Below are 17,527 nucleotides of genomic sequence, written 5' to 3'. Positions count from 1 at the left end.
TGCCAGCATTCACCTCCATCACACCAAAACCTGAACTCACACTGTATTAGATATACAAGGCAGATCAAATGTTCCTTGCTTAAAATAACTGATAAAACCTTTGAATATGAATCTTCCATGCATGCCCTTATCATTCATTTTTGCTTCTTCTTTTTCCCTCTCAGGAATAAAGGGACTACATGTGTTTTTGGTTGGGAAGTCTAAACCGCACAGGAGGCAAGGCATGTACTTTCATCATGGTTTGATCATATGCCAGCATTCACCCCCATCACACCAAAACCTGAACTCACACTGTATTAGATACACTTTTGATGAAAAAACCTCCATATGAGCAACTAAACATAATTCCCAACTATGAAGACTTCTGAACTTTACACCAGCAACTCCCAATTATATGAAGACTTCTGAACTATCCAATAAGTCCCATAGAACACGTTCAAAGTTGAAGTCAGAAAAACTGATAGAAAAGAGAAGGATGACACTCAGTTATGTTATCTGAGCAAACAGCAAATAAAGGATACAGAGTAAGCAACTCCCAAACAAAAGTGATGATTCTCAGAAACATTCACATTGAAATCAAGAGATTAAACAAAAGCAAACAATAATTGGGAGATCTTCCCATGCTTATCAGTTTGTTTTATTGCTAATGGTTCATAGGAGCATTATCTTTTAAGTGCTCCTCCAATCTTCACAAGCTCTTCCACGGCCTTCTCGATCTGTGGCTCTACCTTACCTTTCAGATTAATGCCCCTCTCCACACCCATATCTGTGGTAAACATTAAATCAATGAGATGTCCGTATAACATCCAAGGGAAGACCACAAGGCTGAAGTGCTAATTAAATATAATAAATAAACAAAGAAGAGAACTACAAAAGTAAACTGGGCGCCTATCAAAAAAATCTGAACTGGGGAATGTGCTGCTCCTCAAAAGCAATCCAGCGCAGCAAGGGAAAAAACACCTAACTGCGTTAATTGAGCCACAAAACAGCATACAGCCATGAAGAAACTGACCCATTAAGAAGTACTTGTGTACACAATTCAAAACCCAGCAGGCAAAACAACAAAATTAATTTCTATTAGCATTGTCAACTGAAGTTTGATGCAAAAAAACTTATAGTTCGTACTTAGCACAGTGGAAGCATCTTATCCATAGGAGAAATTTTTTTCAAAAATGCTTAAAAAGAATAAAGATAAAAGATATAACCCAACTATCACACATTTTAAACCAAGAGGAATCCAACAACACAACCTGCACATATGCCCAAAACACTTCACATAATCACCATCAAAACCCACACATCTTTAATCACTGGGCTCCAAATTCCAATGAACCATATATGATGTCTAACACTTCTATTTGCATGCTCCATTATGTATCATTACATATCATTCTGTTCTTTCCTACCCATTTAGTCAGATGGACATACAGATGAAAATCTCAATCAAGGCCCTTACAAAATTGATAAACAGTCACCAATCACCACGTTGAGCTTGAAACCACTATTGGAATAATGATTAAAAAATAGCTGGGGAAGCAATTCGAATATAAGGAAAATGCTCATAAATCTGGCGACAATGCATTTCTATAGGAAGAGTCTGAAGATAAGAAAATAGAGTATCAGAACAAGCTTCATCACTTGTTAATAACTCCTAGGATGATTTATTCAGGAAAAAAAAAGAATTTCTACAGTGAAACAAAAAGTGCTCATTTTGCTAAAGCACAAGTGACCCTTCATATTGCATTTTCCTCCCTAAAACCGAAAAAAAAAAGTATTAAAGCATGTAATTATCCCATGAATGCATATGTTCGTCAGTAAAACTTTAAAGAAACAGGAACATGTTATTGCAACAACAGAAAAACTGATGAAATGAACACAAAACAGATGGATAACAATAGAAGAAGTAGAGAGATGATACCATATCTAGCCCACAATTGTGGCTCAATCCCTGTGCACTCACGGATCAAAATTGGAAGTTTGGGGTTTAAAGCCTTTAGTTCCTTGTAATTCTTTTCTATGAACTCCCTGTCAAGCCAACAGATAGCACAAGAAAATGTTTTTAAGCATACATCATAACATCAAGTCCCACCAAGGAACTAAATTTTTTTCTTTTTCTTCTTTGTAAATCTCTTTGAGAGCTTCTCGGGCAGGAAATAAAATTGACATTAACAGGCATGCACATGATAATTCCCAAAACATGCTATATCAACTTGGCATGAATGGTGAGATGAAAAACACACAAGCCCAAGGCACTTAGCATACTTAAATTTTCATGCACGCTTAGCTAATCCCATTCATTCACAATCAGGTTGCAGAAGGAGCAAGACTAAGGCAATCTCACGGGATTATTGCCACTGATTTGAATGCATAGGAGGTTCTACAAAGGTATGATCAATGGTGTCTTTTAGCCTAACAATCCAACCCATTAACTTATCTACAAGTAGACTCTATATTCAATCAATTGGACGTAAACTGTGATCAATAACTTGACTTTTAAGCACTGCGTAATAATATGTTGCAGGAAAATAAATCTAGGGTCTTCTTAAAGCACAAAAATCTGTGTTTGAGCAGTCGAAATACGAGAAAAACAGGTGAGTCTTGACAAATCAAACTGGCACCAGACATCCCGACCCACCCCCATTTTGATTCACAATACGGATAAGCCCAGATATTAAATCCACCAAAAAAATAAATTATCATCGTACTAAGAATCTAAGATTGAAATTTTTCCAATAAATACAACGAATCGCTAGGAACCAGACCGACAATTATAACCTGACAGCATTTTCAAGGCCTTGGCTGCTTCAATAACAATACACGCGAAGAAGAATACCTAGTGAGGGAACTTTCAGGGGAAGACGGGCAGAAAAGGATCCGAAGCTCCTTCATACTCCGAGATAGTTGAGCTCTCCATGCCATCTCCGCTGAAGCTTCAATCGATTTTTCAGACCGAAGGTTTCCTACACTCTCTCCTGCGAACAAATTTCCCTATCTCTGATCTCTCCGAAGTCTTGAGCCACGTAATGGGCCTTTTTCCTAAGCTGGAAACATCAGTTACAATGGGGGCCCAAGGCTCACTTACTGGTTTCTTTTTTTTTTTGGGCCCATATTTAAGCCCAAAAGCGCAGACGCCGCCAATTTTCCAATTTACGTAAAAGCACGGAACTCTTTAATCGGTTCCCGCTAACCATGGTTTGGTTAAGGTGGCTCTAGGGCTTCACATATAACCGGCCAGCTGCTTTTCGTTTCTTCCTTCCGTCGAGTGGCTCCTAAAGAAGGCGATCTGATCAGTCTTGTTCACTGCCTTCAGGTTCGTTCTTCAATTTTGCTTCTTTATGGCGATTTGATTACTAATTACGATTATGTATGGTGAAAATCAGTGTTCTGATGTTATATTTTATCTACCGTTCTATCCTAGATTCGATGTTGAATTGTTGATTTAGAATATTGTGCGTTTACTGCGCGATTTGTGTGTTAAATTTCTGATCTTTTTGCTTGCTTTATGCTTCTGTGGCTATTTGTTTCTCTTACGTTAAAGATTATCCTTGTTTGTGTCTGATCCCCTAATTGAATTTTTTGGCATGATGAGTATGCTAACCCGTCTGTATATGTATGTATGCATCCATGTTTTATGATGACTGGTGAGTCTATTTTCTCTTCTTTTATTGTTGCTATTTAATTGAATTTTGAATTGCTTGAGCAGTGACTATAAGCTTAGACAATTTGTTTATGATTTTGAAAATATCTTTTGGTTGCACTCAGTAAAACAACATACATTTGATTTAATTTTGAATATATTGTTACTCTTTCATTCTTTGTTTGTCTATGTGGCATTAGCTGATATAATTCAAATTTATTTTGGTATTTTACCTAGGTGTTCTCATCTGATATGTGTTGTTTCAATTTTTTTTAATTTCTTTTCTGAATGTATGTTTGTACCAAAATGTTGAACTTATGAATATTTTGAAAATTGTATTGTGATGACCCGTCTTATTTCATGCTTGAACATGATTTCTTATTCTTAATATCTAAACTTTTCCTTCGTGGATTGCATTTTTAATTTATTGTTTTTTATACTTCTTTTTGGTAGTTGGTTGTAAAGTAGCTTGTATGTTAAGTTTGGTTAATCATCTCCAGACTGTCTGTGTATATGTGTGTTGCTAGGGAAGACTTGGAATTTGTCAACTTCTTAGGCTGGTGTATGTGTTTGCTTGAACTCGGTCTAAACACTCAAATAAAATGAAGCTTTACCAAATGAATTCGTAATTTTCTCCCGTCTTGGTAGATAATCTTACGCCTTTTGGTCAAATGTTTTTGCAGATAAAACAACTGTATCACAATGGCAGATGCTCATGAGACTGATAAGAACATTGAGATTTGGAAAATCAAGAAATTGATTAAAGCGCTGGAAGCTGCAAGGGGCAATGGCACGAGCATGATTTCTCTTATCATGCCTCCTCGTGATCAAATAGCCCGGGTAACTAAGATGCTTGGAGATGAATTTGGAACTGCTTCTAATATCAAAAGTAGGGTCAATCGTCAATCTGTGCTGGGTGCAATCACTTCTGCCCAGCAGAGACTTAAACTTTACAACAAGGTTCCTCCCAATGGGCTTGTGCTTTACACTGGTACAATTGTAACTGATGATGGGAAGGAAAAAAAGGTTACTATCGACTTTGAGCCATTTAGGCCCATTAATGCATCTCTTTACCTCTGTGACAACAAGTTTCACACAGAAGCTCTGAATGAACTGTTGGAATCTGATGATAAATTTGGTTTCATTGTCATGGACGGTAATGGAACCCTTTTTGGGACATTGAGCGGTAACACCCGGGAGGTTCTTCATAAATTTACTGTTGACCTCCCAAAGAAACATGGAAGAGGAGGACAATCAGCTCTTCGTTTTGCTCGTCTTAGAATGGAGAAGCGCCATAATTATGTGCGGAAGACTGCTGAACTTGCCACACAGTTTTTCATTAATCCTGCCACCAGTCAGCCCAATGTTTCTGGATTAATACTAGCTGGGTCAGCTGACTTCAAGACTGAACTGAGTCAGTCAGATATGTTTGACCCACGGCTTCAAGCTAAAATATTGAATGTGGTTGATGTTTCCTATGGTGGGGAGAATGGTTTTAATCAGGCAATTGAGTTGTCTTCGGAAATTCTGGCCAATGTGAAATTTATACAGGAGAAGCGCTTGATTGGCAAATATTTTGAGGAGATATCCCAGGATACTGGGAAGTATGTTTTTGGTGTGGATGACACAATGAAGGCTTTGGAGATGGGTGCTATTGAGATTCTAATTGTTTGGGAAAACCTAGACCTTACTAGGTATGTGCTTAAAAATAGCACCACAGGCGAGGTAATCATAAAGCATTTTAACAAAGAGCAGGAGTCCAATGAGAAGAACTTCCGGGATTCAGCCACCTCTGCTGAACTGGAGGTTCAGGAAAAGATGTCACTGCTTGAGTGGTTTGCTAATGAGTACAAACGGTTTGGTTGCACTCTTGAGTTTGTTACCAACAAATCGCAAGAAGGATCCCAGTTCTGCCGAGGGTTTGGTGGAATTGGAGGCATTCTCCGCTACCAGCTTGATATGAGAACATTTGATGATCTATCTGATGATGGTGAAGTTTATGAGGATTCTGAATAGCAATTATTCACTTCTAGCCCATTGCTGGTGCAGGAAGATGGAATAAAAGGCCTGCACCTGCAGGCGAGCTATCTTTTGCTCGCTGCCACTGATCGATACTTGTGCTATATAAGTTTTGTCCACTTCTTATAGAGGTTTGATCTTAACTTTCAGTCTTGCACATTCAATTCCACTTTTACACATCTTTTTTTTTTCTTTTTTTTTCTTTTTAAGTTTAGTTGATCTGAAATAGTTTGCGAGTTTCATGAGTTTGATTTTTCCTCCTTGTGGTGGCTTTGATGTTGCTATTTTGTGTCTAGTTCATGTCAAGCAATCTTAGAGAGGCTTAATCTTATTAATATGCTCTTATCCAATTATTTGACTTTAGTTATTTTATCCTGTATCTGATATAATAGTTTCTGAGTTGCATGAATCTGATTTGTTCCCCTCATGGTAGTTTCAATGTTCATAAGAATTAATAACATATCGCAAATTGAATTTGTGACTTTCTAGTTCTGCTTATGGAATAATATGTTAATTTAATTCCCCCTGGTTATTCCTTTTCTCGTTTTATAATTTTTATTATTTTGACAGTTTTCTAATTGTGAGAGTTCTGGTGTTCTTCAGTGGATGAAGCTTTCTTTCTTATGGTGGCTTGAATTGTGCAACGGAGAAGGAAGAAGGATATTAAACATAGGTTCTTCCTAAGTGCTTCAATTGGATTCTGAGGAACTTCTGCATCTAACAAGATCAAGATCCTGTTATTTGCTTAATGATATACAAATGTAGAATTTAATGTTTGTTTTTTCGCTTTAAACTACTGCATTATGGTTGGCACTTCAACTGTTACTATGGTGCTTGATTAGATTAAACTTCATTTTTTATTAATGAGCTTGGTATTAGACTAAACTTTATTATGGGTAATGTGTTACACTGCTAGTTAGGAATATGACTGGATGTGTTTGGGTGGCATAAGGTATGATATCGTGGAATGTGCAATGGTGGATATGCATGAGCCACTAGTTCTTTTCCCTGTTTTTGGTGATAATGAAAGAGTGAGTTATTAGATTATAGGTTTGGTGAAACTTATATTTCTCTTTCTTTTCTTTTTTCCCTTGTTATCGTATGCCCTCTGTTGATTTTTTTGGGTTTGTGATTGTAAGTTTGGATTTGATCATGTAGAGTAGTGTTTTGATGTTTTCCACTTGTCTGTTGGTTTGCAAGTTAAAAATCCGTGTGATGGCAATGATTGGTTCATCATTTCATGTGTTTTAGTTTCTCTAAGATTACAACTGATGGGGTCTCATTTCATGTTAATACCTTCAAAATGTAGTCTCTGTCTCGGGCATTGTTTTGCTTTGAACTCCGGTTTTCTTTTTCTTACAGTGAATGGTTGATTCTTATGAATTGATTTTGTTCATTAGAAGCATCTTCTAAATCTCCTGTCGTTATATATTAGGTCAGAGGTTGATGTATAAGACATATTCCCCTTTTTGATGGAGATGAGTGCTGGTGATTGGTTAAGGAAGCACAGAACAACTGTTATCTATTACAAAGGTTTGAAGTACAACTGTTGTCTATTATAATGGTTTGAAACCGTCAATAACAAGTGAATAACAGATGAACGATTCGTTAAATTTATATTAAAAAAATTAATTTATATAAAAAAAATCAACTGAAACGGACCACAGACGTCCTACAAATCATCCTCACCCCACCTGGGACTGGAGCCAGTATCTGTAAAGCCATCCGCTCAATCCGGATAAGATTATTCTATGCCCGAACGCCCTAATCCTATATTCCAAACGACCCAAGAGGCCAAGGGTTAGGGTTTTGAAATTTGAAGCAACTGGAGTATTTATTCTCCGATTGAGAGTACAGATTTGATTGACGGCCGACCCAAGCTGCAGTGGCAAAGGCCACCAAGAGTACTCACTGTCCTCTTTCTCTTGGGTGGGTTTATATGTATAGCGACGACCAGATTGACTTGAAAGTTAACTCCCGAGTAACTTTTCGCCTGTTCGTGTTTTCAAAGGTCTCTTTTTGTCTATTGCAGATCCGGTTTACGAGACTAATACTTGTATCGATGCCTATAGCGTAGCGTTTTCCATATTAACGTCGTGAAATTTTGAATGAGAATTGAAGGCTAATTTTCATGGAATCGATACGTTTCTCGTATTGTGGTTATGTTTTTTTGCTTTATTGTAGTTTATTAAAGCTCCCAATGATTGAACTTCATGTAAAAGTTTCAGCCTTGTCTGAAATTTATGTTGAAAACCATACTTCGGTTCTGAGGGAGCAGCATTTCCATGTTTTTCCTTTTAATTTAATGGTTTTTGTTAATGGTAGTAGCATCATGAATGAGAGTTTTTTACCCATGTGAATTGCATATGCATATTGGGTTTAGAAGCTGGACTGGTTTGACCGATCTTCACATTCTTGATGTCCTTGTTCCTTACTTAATTTTACAAGTACAGAGTTTGTGTGCCAATACAAAAATGTAGGAGGACAAAATGCTTTGATGACAATGATAATTGATGTTCTTTAGGCTTTGGATCCTTGTTGTTTAATCTTCTCAAGTGATTCTCCCAATGATTGAACTCAATAAGAAAGTTTCAGCCTTGTCTGAATTTAGTTGTTGAAAAGTATTGTCTGGTTCTGAGGGAGTTAATTTATCACCTAATATATATATATATCACCTAATATATATATATATATATATATATATATATATTTGTGTGTTTGAGAATGTATTTGATCTACTGAGGAGTTGATTATCGTGGATTCTTAAGCTTATCTTCTCTTTTTGCATTATAATAAGAAGCCGATATGGATTGAAACTCACAGTATAGAAAGCCTTGAAATTTCTGAGTTCTGAATCTTTTGATCCAGAGATCTGGATATATTTATGTGGTCTTGAGAAGCCCTAGGTAATGTGCAAGGGTGAGAGTCCATTGGTCGTGCCATCTCTCATGCAAAGATGCAAATGAATTGTGTGCAGAAGCAGACTCAGGAGGGTCGATTGGATTTATGAACGGGAAGGCAGCCAATGAGGAGAGTTCCTCAACAATCTTGAGGTCGGTCTGCTGCTTTCGAAGTATTAGACTGCCCAGCGATGACATTTTAAGGTCAATGCTTGATTGTTGGTGACCTTTGGTTCATGGACTGATTCCTTAGTTTGTTTGGCTTTCTGTTGAGAATCATAGGAGTAACACTGACTGGGGGGTAACACTGGACCAGCTTGTAATGCTGTTGGAATGATTGATCATAAAGTATTGGGCATTCGACATCTATATTTGGAACCAGTCTACGCACGAACAAAGGTATTTTTGCTTTTCCTGCTGGTTTTCCCTTTTCCTTTTGGCGTGCATTTGGAGTTTCTATCTTCTCAATGATAATACACACCCATTTTATAACATTTCATGTTCTGATGATATTAGACAGAAGTTGTTATTCACAGCAAATTTTCTCGATGGTTGAAACTCATCATAGGAAATCATGGTATTAAAGAGCACTCTGGTGTAGGGTAAAGTTGTCAACAAAACAACACAGATTAATGCAATAGCTTTTAACAGAAATGGATATCCCATACAACCTGAAAACACAGATCTAGGGTTCAACAATTGGTTTCTTAGACAGTTCGATAATACATAACCCTAACAAAGACATAACAGTAGACCTACCAAAGTGCCCATGGATCAAAGGACAGAATAGTAAAGACATACATAAACATATTTGACTACCCACAAATGCAAGTCATCCAACTCCAACATCTGGCTGTTGCATTTTAAAGAACACTTAGGCTGCCTATAGGTGACGATGGGAAACCATGTCTTCTGGAAACCAGAGGTCGAGGAAGAGGAACAGCTGGAGGAGGGTGAGGAGAGTTGATTTCGTAATAAGGAAGGATAGTATAGACAGTCTAGACTATGGTGAGGGCAAAAATGAAGATGGCAGCTATTAGGGATATAAGAACCCAAGGATTTCTGCAATACGTGTGAAAGAGAGTGGCTCTCCACCGATGCCAGAACTTCTTGTAGTAATTTTGGACGTTCATTTGTAGCTCAAATATCTTGCCATCTAGGTCCACTGTTAAGTCTTTACCGAGTGAGTTGAACAGTTCAGCAACAGCTTTCTCACTTCCCAAGCCATTCCGTATGATCCCTATTGATTCTAGGAGCACCACATCTTTTTCGTTGTTGATGATACTATCCATTAAGAAGATATAGGATGTGACCATGTAGCCTGCCTCAGCGTGGTACCTCTCAAAGGCTATCAGATTCAACAACATCGATTCAGTGGCATCGTCCATGACTATAGTAGGGAGGGTAAGGGTTCCGCTTTTGAACGAAATGTCTTCGAGACTTGCACGTTTACTGTTCTTGAACCGGATTCCAGCTTCTTTCAGCTCTGTCGCAGATGGGATAGCAGCAGTAAAGACGTCTTTTTTACAACTCTGATATTGTGCTCCGTCAAGTAGACTCTTCCTACATACATCCAGAACATGAAGGCATTTACCCGGGACTTGCCCCATTATTTTTTGGCCACAGCATAAATTCAGTATGAGGTGGTTGAAGTTGCTGAGATGCACATCAGCCTGCGTCAAATTATGAAAAACTCCATTATTAATCATCGTAAAGCAAACTATTAATAACTCATTGAGTATATTAGAATTGACCTTTTGTTCAGTCTCCCAAGCTAAGTCTAAAAGCCTTTCAAGAAGCAGCATTGGCAACTGATTTTCTAGCATCAACATATCACGCCTCATATACGGGATCATCTTAAGAAGCCCATGCCAGCTGAAGATTGGGTCACAGTCAGCATAGTCCTGCCCATGAGTGCTGAAGATTGGGACGTAGTAAGCGTTTTCTTTCAGTATCATCTTCTCATTACTACGCAAGATTTCAAGCATGAAACAGCCATCAAGGATCATAAGCTGTATGAATTTGTCGTCTTTTTGCCATTCTTTTGGAAGCATAGCATATGAGGATTTTAAATCCTTCAACACTTGTGCCAAGGAATCAATCAACACTTGCAGAGGTTTATTTGCTCTCTTTAGAAAATGAAGCAGCGCTCGTTCCTTGTGCGCCTCCATCGGCTGCAGATGAGGTTTTCCGTGATGGTAAGGACCGAAAGAGACTGCTTGAGGGATGTAGGCTTTCAGGTTTAGGTCTGTGATGCAGGTATGTAGTTTGTAGATTGATTGCTTCTGCCAGGCCTTCCTCTCCATCTCCAGTGAACTATCATCTGCCGGCGTTTTGTTGAGTTTGATGAGAACTTGTTCAGCCCAATTTGCTCCTGCCATTGCAGATGATCAAAAACTGGGTTTGATGGGGAACTGAAAAAGCAGAGCAATTTAGTCTGTTTCCCCTGTTTTCTATCTTTTTTAAACTTAAGAATTTCAGTCAATGTAAATATTCAATGCCACCAATCAAAATGCACCTAACTCGACATTCAATGTCTTCCACCATCTCCACACATTTTATCACCCTACAAAGACGAGTCCTTTTGTCTTCTTCGCAGGAAAGTCAATGCCTCTAATGAAATCCAAGTACTTGGTAACATGCAATTATCAATAAACAAAATCAGTCCCACACATGCCACTCCAGCCTTGCATTCCTGTATGCATTATTGAAGGTATTACATTCATGAGGGTTATGGGGATCAACATGTTCGATTCCTCGGACTATCAATAAATAACAAAAGGCACCTAGGGCGAAATCAGTGGTAGCCTTTTCAAGTTCAGAACATCTGTGCATATGAGTAGTTGCAGACTTGCAGATCTAGGAGAATCACATACGCCTCAGGTCATTAATTGATTGGAAGTTCTGAAAATGTACCAAAATCTCTCTTGGAAAAATCAGCTATCAAGTTTGGCTTCACACATGCTACAATATTCCTAATTTTCCTTGAACCTTCTATTCCTGAAAAGAGAAGAGAATCCAAACTTAACAGTCTGAAAGCACAGCCGGAGATTTTCAATGATAAAAATCAACCACTAGAAATCATAATAAGTTTCAGGAAAAACTTGGCTGTGGATAGAAATTTATAGCATATTTTAGGTGTTTCTATGTTCTTTCCTGAGCCGAAGTTCGTTTGTAAGTGATCATTACTACAACCATTCAAACAAACGTCATATATCCTGAAGGTTGGTATATATCATTAACAAGTTCAGGTTATAACATCAGTAAAAAAAAAAAAAAAATCAAAGCAAAAAAGGTTAAAAGTAGAAGTCAGTGAATGTGCTCAGTGCTTAATATCTCTCTCTCACACACTAGCAAAACATATTTTCTGACTCGGTAGCAAAAAGTAGGATTTTTTTCTTCTTCTTTTTTGTTTGCTTTTTTTCAAATTCGTGTTTCTTAAATCTTCTCCAATTAGTACTCCCCTATCACTTCTTCATATCCATGGTTCTTTTTTCTAGCCTTTTCACTTACTACTCATCAAACGGAAGCTTTAAGCCCCAATCTTGACTACTGCCAGAAATTATATCACTTCTTCCTTCATATCCCTGTTCTTTTTTCTAGCCTTTTCACTTACTACCCCATCAAACGGAAAGCTTTAAGCCCCAATCTTGATTACTGCCAGAAATTAAAGAATTGCCCAAATTTCATCCCTTCAATCACAACCAATTAAAAGCAAAAACAAACCATAAAATCCTAATTTTGTCATTCCTATGTTCCCAAATTCCAAACTGCAGTGTACCACTGAGTCATTTGTGAATTGTGATACACGAATTCAAATCTGTCCTGTAACAAGCAGAGCATTAAAAAAAAGCAATTCAATGGTGAGACAAATAATGAGACATACAAATACCTCTTCCATTTCTGTAGCTTCATTGTCCTTCGGTTCCTCCCCAGTCTTTGGCTCATCACTAGTTTCTTTGGGATTCCCGGAAGCCACTGTGTCATCTTCTTCCATTGTGTTGCCTCCACTACTACCAACTAGAATATTCAGATCTTCGGGAATCAGGCCTGATTTCAAAGCCTGTCCAAGGAAAATAGATATGAAAAGGCAATTATTACTTGGCCCAAAATGAAAAGTTGAGAACATACAACATTCAACGAGTAGCTCTAATAGACTGGAAAGCCCATACCTTTTCAAGTCTTGCAACCTCTTCAAGAGTCTGGGAGTTCACAATGGCAGCCTGCATAACAATGCAAATGGTATATAACATGAATATAATACCATTGACAGATAATTCATGCATAAGCAGTTGGCCAACACAGTGCCTCCAAACATATAACACATTTCTGAGTTGCCCACGCCAAATATGCCATTTAGAAGCATTTCACATTCACGATTTTTACTCCTTCTTTTGGCACAACTTCAATTATAATTCTGTAAATAAATAAGAAGTTATTGGCGAATTGCTGGTCCCAGTTCAAGACATCAAACCACAACATGTAATTAACAGCCATAGCTTTGAACAACACCACTAAACACTGTTTTCAATTAAACCATATCATCATTCCAACAAAAACCAGCTCAAAAATGCTGCTTTAATGACAGCCCCAGCCTTGTTAACAAAATAGAAGGTCCTTCTTTTGTTCAAAGTTCAATTAAATTTCTGGAGGATATTACTGAAACTTGACACAAGCCTTCAAACAATTCATTAAGAAAGTAAAACTGCACGGGCTAAAATTCTAGAGATGCATGATAATCAAATTTAGGGTTCAGGGCTCCCAAAAGTCTTGCATAAATGAAAAATGGCAATGAGCCCAAAGGAAATCTCTAAAATATTGAATATAGATGGAGTAGGGCCAGTAGGCCGTAGGGGTAGTCCAATGAAAAAGGAAATGAGTTGTGTGATTCATTCTTCAATAAGTAATTATATTTTAAACCACTTAGTGATGACTTATCTAGTTATCTCTCCGGACATAAAACATACAATATTGAAGTCGAAAATTCGAACCAATCAGTTGAGATATTTTCATGTGGAATCCTAATTCTGTTGGTTTGTCCCACTTCCAGACCCTTATCCACAAGGGTTTCAGTCCAACAATCTTACATATCGCCAATGTGGTGTGGGTTATCCTGACAGTCCAAAGTTTACGCCCACTTTACTGTCTGAAATGCATGCTTGACTAGGTGGTTCCTCATTTATAAAAATATAATTATTATTTTTAAAAGTAAGTGTATTTTTAAAATTTAAAACTAACCCAATAATTTAAAATTAATTAGGGGTATAAATGGTCGATTTTTTTTTGACATGAATTTAACTCATCAATCGATCAATTATTTTGATTGTTTATCGATATATTCTAAATAATTTTTTTTGAAAATAACCTATCAATCGGTTGATTTGATAGTCGATTCGGTTTTTTTTTTATAAAAATGTTAACATTCCTAGAATGAATATGCTAAATCATAAAAGTAGAATCATGTATGTGAACACAGGGGACACGTGGGCTGGCCCAACTGAGTTCGGCCCAGGGCAGGCGTGGTTGGTAAGTAAGTAGCTGGTGCCTGGTGGGAGTTAGCATATGAAAGGACAATTATACCCTTGAATTAACTGTGCGCTGGGTTAGGACAACCCCGGGAAATGGAATTAATACAAGAGACTGACACTTGCAATCTCTACACCTAATCTACCAGTCCGTCTGTCATATGTATATGAAGACGAAGATGAACCCTATTGCTAAGCGAGAGGAGGAGAGGAATTGATTTTGATTTACCATCGTATTCGCGACCGATCTAAAGCGATCTGAAGAGATGGCTTTGCAATTGCGCACCAATGGAGGAGTCACGATGTTGTCCGGGTCGGGTTTGGTGGTACCACCATCGGGTGGTAGTGATAGACGGAGTCAGAGGATGGGAGGAAGACAGCCTCATGCGCAAGGACGCGTGATGGCGGTCAACGGAGGCGATGGTGGCGGCGTTGACGGTGGCAAGAAGAAATCGGTGCCGAATTCCAACTACGTCGTGCCGATGGATAAGTCCTTTTCGTCCCCATACACGTCCGTCATCACTCGACCTCTGGTTGAGATCCTAAGAGACCTAAATAAGAGGATACCAGACAACATCGTTAAACCTCCTCCGACTCATCATCCTTCCTCTTCCACCTTCTCAATCCCCTGGTATTTCCCTTTTTGACCTTAATTTTTTTTATCAATTTATTTTATTTTGAAATTAAAATTTGAGAATTATTATTGATTGTTTCAGGTACCATGCCAACCGGATGTTGAGCTTCTACGCCCCTGGTTTGTGTCCTATTTTATGATTATTGTTTCCACTTTGATAATGTCATATGCTATTTCTAACTCTCAATTGAATGCATATTGGGGATAATTTTAGTATTCTCCTGGTCTTCATCCTTGCTAGAAGTATTGCTTTAATTTAATTTCTGGGGGTTTAACCATTAATGATAGCATTCTCAGGCTTGGATAATTTTCCAAGCTATCATAGACTAATTAGATTTTAATGATCCTTAGCTTCTTTAGTTGATTGATTTCTGGTCATAGTTGATTTCATTATAATAGTGTATTCTGCTTCTATTTAGCTTTTATGACCTTTCCCGAATTTGTTCAATTTTCGCTTTTCCTAATTTCCTTCCCTGTTCCAACAGGGTGGTGTGGAGAGATACGTGATGTTATATTCTCTGACAATGGAAGTGTGACTGTGGTCTACCGTGTCACTATACGAGGATCTGATGGAGAGGTGGTTTTATTTCTTCCAATGCTTTCTGTTGTTTTAGATTGCTTGCAGTGAACCAAATCATTAATTTAAGTGTCTCAAGATGTTATTGTTACACTGTTGCCGCTTTTTTTATTTAGTTTTTGATCTAATTGTTATCTTGCGATAATTCAGGATTTTGCCCAGTGGTAATTAAGATTAGTATTAGTTTATCTGTAACGTATATGTTCCTAGTAAAAAGATCTACATCCATGAAATCTTTTGTGGTGAACACATTAGGGAGAATGCATAGGGCAACCTAGGTTTGGAATGCAAAAGTTCTTTGTTTGGTTCCTCAGTCACATTCTTCTTTTCTTTTTTACTGCATCACTATCAGTCGGGAGGAATCTTTAAATTGTCACAAACCATGACTTTCTGCTATTGTGGAGACCAGGTATATTACTGCTCATTGGCTGAATGTTCTAAATTGTCACAACACTCACAGACCATAACTTTCTGTGATGGTCCAAACGAAGTAAATTCCTGCTCATGGTCATTGTTCACAACACCCCGCACAGTCCATCAGTCACGAAAAAATCCATTTGAAGTTGGGCCTTGTTATTTTTATGGTTTTACCCATCCTAAAATGGACCATTTCAGTGTGGAAATTCTACCATTTCGTTACTCCACCAGTTGTTTTACATCAGCTATCATATTTGAGTGTTGGGTTCTTATTGGGCCTAGGTATATTATTTTATCATTTCTGCTTTTGCAGCTTCATAAGAACTGAGTTTCGTTAGTCAATGTATTGGGTTCCTTTGTTAGACTTATAGTCTTGAATGTGTTAAGATTCCTAACTTGTGGGGTGCTGACTCAATGAGAGTTCATTGTTCAACTCCTCCTCTTATTCTAGTTAATTCACCTTGTCTTCTTTGATGAGTCTTTCTGCGTGAGTTATCATGACCAATTGACCATCTAATTTATTTGGGTTCTTTATGATACAAGTGTAATAGAAAAGAGAAACAAGATTGGCATATGATTTTGCACTAATAGTCCACATGAGCTTAACGGCCCATTAGTTGAAATCATGGTCATCACAAGATTGCCAATTAGGAGTTATCTTTGAAATTTTTTAAATTCTGCGATTGAGATGAGGTTTTTCTGGGTTAGAGGTAAACAGCTTCAGCGAAAAGTATGTAATCTGTATTTGGCATTACTTGGTAACAAATGGTCAAAACCCATTCCGAATTTGCAAATTTTCTGTGTGATGCATAGTAAAGATCCTCAACAAACCCTGCCTGGTAATTCTTGGTTCTTGCTGTTGTCATTTAATCATGCATCTCTCTCAATTCTCAGTGTCGGGATTGACACAAGTGATTGTACGTTCTTAATTCAGTTGTTGTTCATGCATGGTTTTGTGTATTACTTTTATGAATTGTTAACAAGACAATGGCACAGGCACATCGAGAGTCAACTGGGACGGTATCATCCACTGAGCCCAACATTGTAGATCCAGTTGCTGCCGCTGAGGAAATAGCTTTCTGCAGAGCATGTGCTCGGTTTGGTCTTGGCTTGTATCTGTATCATGAAGAATAGATGCTATAAGTGGTGAGCAGTCGGAATGTAGTTTTTAACTTTTTTGTCGCTTTTGTCGGGAAACCAGGAGTAGCAATGAATGCACTTCAAGTTGATGTTAATATCTGGATAGTTTCAGATAAACTTAGTTTGGAATGTGCGCAACTATCATAGAGAAATGGTTAAGTAGAACTGTGTTATTACTGTTAAATCAAAGCTGCAAGAACTTTGAATCAGCGCAAACAGTTTCTCTTTATTTTTTAAACGAGGCAGCGTTGTGTTTACGTTAGTAAATCATTTGATAGTGGATTGGGATGGAGTTTGAATGGTTTGTGAATTCATCAGAAGCCATGCCTAATCTTCTATGCAGAGTAGGGATTGCAGAATCTGTTGATCTGGTCTGTGTCCCATTATAGCAAGAATGGGATTGAGAGCCCGAGCATGTTGATGTCTTTTGATGCTTCTGCTCGAAGTATTGTGGAGTCTGTACCCAATGTGTTTCCTACTTATTTGGCAACACTGTCCCATGGTGTTCCCATCCGACTGTCAGATTTGCCAAAAACTCACTTCCAGATCTACTGTATCTGCCATTGCTGGTGGAACGTCTGGGAGAGTGTAAAGATAATAGATGGAGTTAGTACGAGAAAGGGTCACATAAACCAGATTTTAACATTTCATGCATTAATTCTTCCTCAAACGTACAAT

General features: G+C 37.9%; 3 protein-coding genes and 1 pseudogene across 4 annotated transcripts; 2 read left to right on the top strand and 2 right to left on the bottom strand.

Annotated features, from left to right (window-relative positions):
- Window positions 1-390: 390 nt before the first annotated feature.
- LOC120007096 (NADH dehydrogenase [ubiquinone] 1 alpha subcomplex subunit 2-like) lies at window positions 391-3,001 on the bottom strand. The gene is made up of 3 exons (XM_038857276.1): window positions 2,834-3,001; window positions 1,919-2,025; window positions 391-766 (listed from the first exon to the last, which is right to left on the bottom strand). The coding sequence occupies exons 1-3, from the start codon at window positions 2,917-2,919 to the stop codon at window positions 663-665; spliced, it is 297 nt and encodes a 98-aa protein (XP_038713204.1). The 5' UTR covers window positions 2,920-3,001; the 3' UTR covers window positions 391-662.
- Window positions 3,002-3,174: 173 nt separating this feature from the next.
- Window positions 3,175-6,705, top strand: LOC120007518 (eukaryotic peptide chain release factor subunit 1-3). 2 transcript variants are annotated; one of them, XM_038857784.1, is made up of 3 exons: window positions 3,175-3,310; window positions 4,321-5,787; window positions 6,260-6,705. In XM_038857784.1, exon 2 carries the CDS (start codon window positions 4,340-4,342, stop codon window positions 5,651-5,653), a length of 1,314 nt encoding a protein of 437 aa, XP_038713712.1. In that variant the 5' UTR covers window positions 3,175-3,310; window positions 4,321-4,339; the 3' UTR covers window positions 5,654-5,787; window positions 6,260-6,705. The 2 variants fall into 2 exon arrangements, with proteins under 2 accessions (XP_038713712.1, XP_038713713.1); XM_038857785.1 differs by having other exon boundaries at window positions 6,227-6,604.
- A 1,652-nt stretch (window positions 6,706-8,357) lies between these two features.
- On the bottom strand, window positions 8,358-11,074 carry LOC120007517 (annotated as a pseudogene).
- Window positions 11,075-14,207: 3,133 nt separating this feature from the next.
- On the top strand, window positions 14,208-17,065 carry LOC120007667 (DNA repair RAD52-like protein 2, chloroplastic). Its single transcript, XM_038858048.1, has 4 exons — window positions 14,208-14,712; window positions 14,798-14,835; window positions 15,201-15,292; window positions 16,706-17,065. The coding sequence occupies exons 1-4, from the start codon at window positions 14,348-14,350 to the stop codon at window positions 16,841-16,843; spliced, it is 633 nt and encodes a 210-aa protein (XP_038713976.1). The 5' UTR covers window positions 14,208-14,347; the 3' UTR covers window positions 16,844-17,065.
- The last annotated feature ends 462 nt before the right edge of the window (window positions 17,066-17,527 follow it).

This window comes from Tripterygium wilfordii, chromosome 10 (assembly GCF_013401445.1).
Source record: "Tripterygium wilfordii isolate XIE 37 chromosome 10, ASM1340144v1, whole genome shotgun sequence".
Lineage (NCBI taxonomy): Eukaryota > Viridiplantae > Streptophyta > Magnoliopsida > Celastrales > Celastraceae > Tripterygium > Tripterygium wilfordii.
The sequence above is the reverse complement of the archived record's forward strand: the minus strand, read 5'-3'. Positions and strand labels throughout refer to the sequence as shown.